The 5,034-nt window shown below is 30.0% G+C and overlaps 1 protein-coding gene across 3 annotated transcripts; it reads right to left on the bottom strand.

Annotated features, from left to right (window-relative positions):
* Positions 1 to 200: 200 nt before the first annotated feature.
* On the bottom strand, positions 201 to 3,755 carry LOC127090949 (low-specificity L-threonine aldolase 1). 3 transcript variants are annotated; one of them, XM_051029427.1, is made up of 11 exons: positions 3,625 to 3,755; positions 3,204 to 3,239; positions 2,254 to 2,707; positions 2,059 to 2,170; positions 1,682 to 1,732; positions 1,498 to 1,569; positions 1,286 to 1,418; positions 1,125 to 1,183; positions 755 to 855; positions 526 to 592; positions 201 to 431 (listed from the first exon to the last, which is right to left on the bottom strand). In XM_051029427.1, exons 2-11 carry the CDS (start codon positions 3,235 to 3,237, stop codon positions 402 to 404), a joined length of 1,113 nt encoding a protein of 370 aa, XP_050885384.1. In that variant the 5' UTR covers positions 3,238 to 3,239; positions 3,625 to 3,755; the 3' UTR covers positions 201 to 401. The 3 variants fall into 3 exon arrangements, with proteins under 3 accessions (XP_050885384.1, XP_050885383.1, XP_050885385.1); XM_051029426.1 differs by lacking the exon at positions 3,625 to 3,755 and having other exon boundaries at positions 3,204 to 3,472; XM_051029428.1 differs by lacking the exons at positions 3,204 to 3,239; positions 3,625 to 3,755 and adding an exon at positions 2,946 to 3,157.
* Positions 3,756 to 5,034: the final 1,279 nt, after the last annotated feature.

The following is a 5,034-nucleotide window of genomic DNA, read 5'->3' on the forward strand; positions in this document are numbered from 1 at the left end:
TATTAATATATTCAAACTAGTGTACAAAATAATATTGTACAAGATAATAATTAAAAAATATCAATCACTTTTACATTGAAAAGTACGTTCATTTTAAAACTATTTTTTCCCTTAAAACAACAGCCATTTAGAAGCACATGAAGTGACTTTGAATATAAAAAAAGAAAAACAAGATCTGTTACTTAAATAAAAAACACATATAATGAACATTTTCTCAATTATTGGACATTAACCATGGCCCACAAGCCACGGGACGATATAGAAACTCGTGATTAAATTGAAAATTATTCATAACAAGTGCCATCATCAAACATTCAAATCCAAATAAAATAAAGACAAATTAAAATTCCAATTTCCCCTTGGATAGACCAATAATACTGCAGCAAAGTGCTATTCTTCCACTAGTTGCCATTTTCAATTTGAACCGCTTGCTGCAATATTCATCAAAAAAGTATAGTCCTTAAATTAGAAAAGGACAAATCATATAAAATTTGAATTCATCATTCATTGAATTTGTTCTCAAACCTGAAAGCATGACAAAGTGTACTGCACATCACTTGCTGAAATTTGGTGGTGGAGAACAACTCGCAGCCTGTATTACGAAATATGCACACACTTTCCTTAGTCTCTTTCTTTGTACAATTTTTTCCATACAGTAAAATGTTTGGAACATGTCTCATGTTTTTTATATTAACTTAATAAACTGTGTAAATTGAAAAAAAATAAAGCCGAATATTTTGAATCTTAACAAGACCTTGATGGTTTGTCACGCATCAGAAGTATACCGCGTTCTTCCAAATATTTGATTATCTTTTCGGTTGTAGTCCTTGAACCATCCACAATGTCAATAAATATCTAGTATCACAGAAAGAAAGAACTTAGTTTTAGGATAAAGACATAGTTAAAATAAACGGACTGCGAAACCTGACACGTATCACTGGACTCACTGGACTCGTCTTTGTTTAAAAGGTGTTGGTGCTAAAGAAGTTATACATGATTTGATTTGTTGGCACTTATCACTATTGGCCTAGTTTATTGGGTCATAAACTAAGCAATAACATCTTAGGACGATGGAAAGTGCAGTTCCACTTGTCTTAACAGATTACAATATACTAAATACTTACTATATTGGTCTCCACAGATCCAGGATTAATTTTGAGCCCTTTAATTTCATGCAATCCATCTGAAATGAGGGAAAGAACTATAAGACACAGAAAAGTAATATTGAATAGAAAAAAAAAGATTTTTATTTCTTAAAAACTAATAGTTTCTCATGCAGACTTACCAGCCAAAAGCCTAGTTTTCTTGTGATCACTTTCCAGTTTTCCAACATTTTCCTTTAAGGCAACAAGTGCAGCAGCACAAAGGATGCCGATCTGTCTCATTCCACCACCTAAGGTTTTCCGGAGTCGCTTAGCCTAAAATTCAATATAGAAGCTAGACTTAAACATCGTTCGTCGAGGCAAATTTTACGTGCTAACCAAGTTTTTGACCTACCTTAGCGATGAAGTTCTTGGAACCAACAATAACAGATCCAACTGGAGCACCTATACCTTTAGATAGGCAAACCTAATAAATATTGGCAAACGAATCGTATGTCTGTTAGCTTGATTATTATTCAGTAAGATACAGAAGCAATATCGAATCACGGTCATAAAACGAAAAGAAAGGAAGAACATACGGAAACCGAATCAGCTGCTTCGACAAGCCTATCCACAGGAACTCCTAGTGCCTGAAAAACCAACATAAAGCAACTTTTGTTTGCATACAACGCAAAAAGGAGAAGAAAAATGGGAACTTATGAGAAAATGAGGCCTGGAAATTGATTTCATCTTATGCGAGAAACTATGTTTAGGAACAGAAAATGCAAGTTCATTTCAACTTATTGTTCTATCAGTATATACTGAAAAGTTTATCCAAATGACCTCATTTTTAAAGTCATACAAATGAGCGAAAAAATCAAAATCACGAGTATCGCATCAATGAAAATCAAGTGATTCAATTTAACATAAAACTTTTGGACAAATCGTTAAAATGCAAATTTACTAATTTACTTACAACTGATGCATTAAAAATTCGGGCTCCATCTATGTGAAGCTTCAATCCATGCTTCTTAGCAACCTCTCCAACTCTATCAGTGTATTCAACAGACAGACATCTTCCACCCGAGCTGCATCGAGAAAGTGTATCAGCCATAATTCATCAAAAATAATCATGTACAACGTAGAAAACAGAACAACAAAAATCACTCACTTTGCGTGGCTGTTTTCCAAGCAAATAAGCGTAGTTGTTGGAAACATTAGCTCCCCCCTTGGATCTCTAATAGCAGCCTCAATCAAATCAATGTCGATTGTTCCATCATCGTTATTCTTAATCTGTCTCGAATGCACTCCTCCAATGGTCGAAATACCACCATTCTCGAAAATATTGATATGGCAAGTGTCTCCAAGAATAACTTCACTTCCCCTAACCTCGCAATGAACGAGTACAGCAATAAGGTTACCCATAGTCCCTGATGGAACAAAAAGAGCTGCCTCCTTTCCCATTATCTTCGCCATCTCGGTCTCTAAGAGTAAAGCCGTCGGATCATAGCCAAGAACATCGTCATCAACTTCAGCACTTGCCATAGCAGCCCTCATTGACTCAGTTGGCTTCGTCACTGTGTCCGATCGAAGATCCACTCTTCTAGTTACCATTTTCTCTACCACTACAACAAACCAAAAGTAAAAGAAAATCAATTTTCATTACAATTCACACACCTTCAGATAAGCGTTCAATCAAGATATTTTAGTTTCTATTTTTTTGGATGGTTTTATCTTGATTGAACTAAACAGGAAAAGATGTCCCTATTCGATGAACACATGGAATCCCAATTCTACAAATACTATATGTTACAAAATTAATCATAAAAAATAAATAAACCAAATCACCAATTAGAGACTAACATTCCTCTGCCAGGATTGTTGGATTCAAATCATTAATTGAGAAATCTTTGAAAACTCATATAAAAATAAAAACAAGATAACAGAACAGAACCAGTAACTTTCCCAATGTATCAGAATTTCGGATTGGTTATATTTATATGCACACACAGTATTAATCTCTGAAATCCATGTTAAATAAAATTATAAAAAATAAAAAACTGAAAAATCAGAAGAACATAGTTACTGATTTGAACAATTCATTCGAAAAAAAAGCCATACCTTTCACTGTTTCATGTAAACTGGGAGGAGCCATTTCTACAAAATTGAAGAAAAAAAAATCAACAAAAAAGAAAAATGAAATGCAATAATTGCGTAGTTGGGGTATTTAGAGAAAGTGCTACGAATGGCATTGACACGTGCCATAGGCATGATTCTGACACAAAATAAAGCGACAAGTCACAAAAATTGGGAGGAACGTGACGCATGCACGACAACACGTGAACTAGTACTCTGAGATCAAGGTATATTTTTGCCTTGTCCTACGTCTTGTTCTGTTTCATGAAATTTCGTAATGTTGGAGTTTTATACTAATAAAAACAGAAGCCGTGTCGATTATCCGAAGCCAAATTAAAGATAAAAACAAACAAGAGCTGAAAAGAATATGATGATGAAGATTGAAATTGGGAGGGAGTGAAATTACCAGATGATCCGAGAGGTGTATCTGTAATAATCTGTATGTAGTTCAGAGCTTATCTCAAACGCTTCTGAAGAATGAATTGTAGGATAATGGTGTTTCTCTTCTCTTTATATAAGAAAAAAAGGTTTGTTTTTTAAATTCATTGAATTATTAGATATTCAAAGAATTTAAGAAACAAATTATTAAGGACTAGAGGAAATATATGGTAGATAGTTTATTTATTATTTATTCAATTAATTTTAAAAAATATACTTTTATAGGATAATGTTAAGTTAATAATTAATAAATATTATCTTTTAAATTATGCACTGATTTTAATAAAAAATATATATTTATTATTCTTTTTAATGTTTTTTAATATAATTTTTTCATAATTAAGTTTTTAAACTAAGACACAAATTATCATTACTTTTTTTTATAAATGAGATCAGAGAATATTAATAAATTAAAAAGATTAATTTTATATTTAATATTTAATTATTTATTTTATTTTTATTAAACAAATAAATTAATAGTTTTATTTATGAATTTAATTTATATATATTAATAACATAAATTTTTTTTACACTGTCAGTTAATCACAAATACTGATTTATTTATAATATTTAATTTTTATTTTAAATATTTAAAAAGTAATACAAACGGATGATTACGATGTATTAACAGTACAAAACTTTTTACGTTGATAATGCATGATAATTAATGATAAAAATTCTTATTTATTTATGGTTTTAAATAATAATCTCATAGTATAAAAAAGTTTTATAATGTCATCTAATAAGAATATATCATTTTACCATGTTATACAAATATTTTAAAAATTTTAATTTGACTTAACGGGATGTATGGTCGTTATTGATTGAAAGTGTAAAATAAATTTACACTATGAATGTATCACCTTTTTCTCTTTATTTATTTTAAAAAACAAAATTTTGATTTTTCTAAAATTACTATAAAAAAGATATATTACTAATTAAAAGTTGAATATTTTAAAAATACAATTATTCTAAAACACGGAAACATTATCATATTTTTAGTACACATGTACGTGATGTTGGTAATGATCTTGAAGTTTGGTAAATATGGGATACATTACATATTAGTGTTTATCGGGTTTTTGGTTGTATTCCATTTTCTCTTTTGAGGGCTCATATCTGTAATGTTGAACTCAACTTATTATTAATTGTTTCTTTTTTAAGAGAAAATAATTATAAACGTTGGCAATGAGTCAGCTCAACCATCCTCATCTTATTTATCTATAGTAATATAACACTATCTATAATAATATAGTCTCATAAAATTATCTCTTATACAATTTTTTTTCTATTTCAAAAATAAATATATTTTTTTTATAAGGATTTAATTGAAATATACTCACAGTATAAAATGATTTTACACCATCAATTAATTATA

The sequence above is a fragment of the Lathyrus oleraceus genome, chromosome 6 (assembly GCF_024323335.1).
Source record: "Lathyrus oleraceus cultivar Zhongwan6 chromosome 6, CAAS_Psat_ZW6_1.0, whole genome shotgun sequence".
NCBI classification, from domain to species: domain Eukaryota; kingdom Viridiplantae; phylum Streptophyta; class Magnoliopsida; order Fabales; family Fabaceae; genus Lathyrus; species Lathyrus oleraceus.

Bases quoted from the DNA above. Each gene is read 5' to 3' on its own strand.
- LOC127090949 (XM_051029427.1), bottom strand. From the start codon at position 3,237: ATGGCTCCTCCCAGTTTACATGAAACAGTGAAAG. The intron at 2,708-3,203 runs GTATGGCTTTTT...GGTTTGTTGTAG, and splicing joins TTTACATGAAACAGTGAAAG to TGGTAGAGAAAATGGTAACT. The intron at 2,171-2,253 runs GTGAGTGATTTT...TTCTCGATGCAG, and splicing joins TTGGAAAACAGCCACGCAAA to CTCGGGTGGAAGATGTCTGT.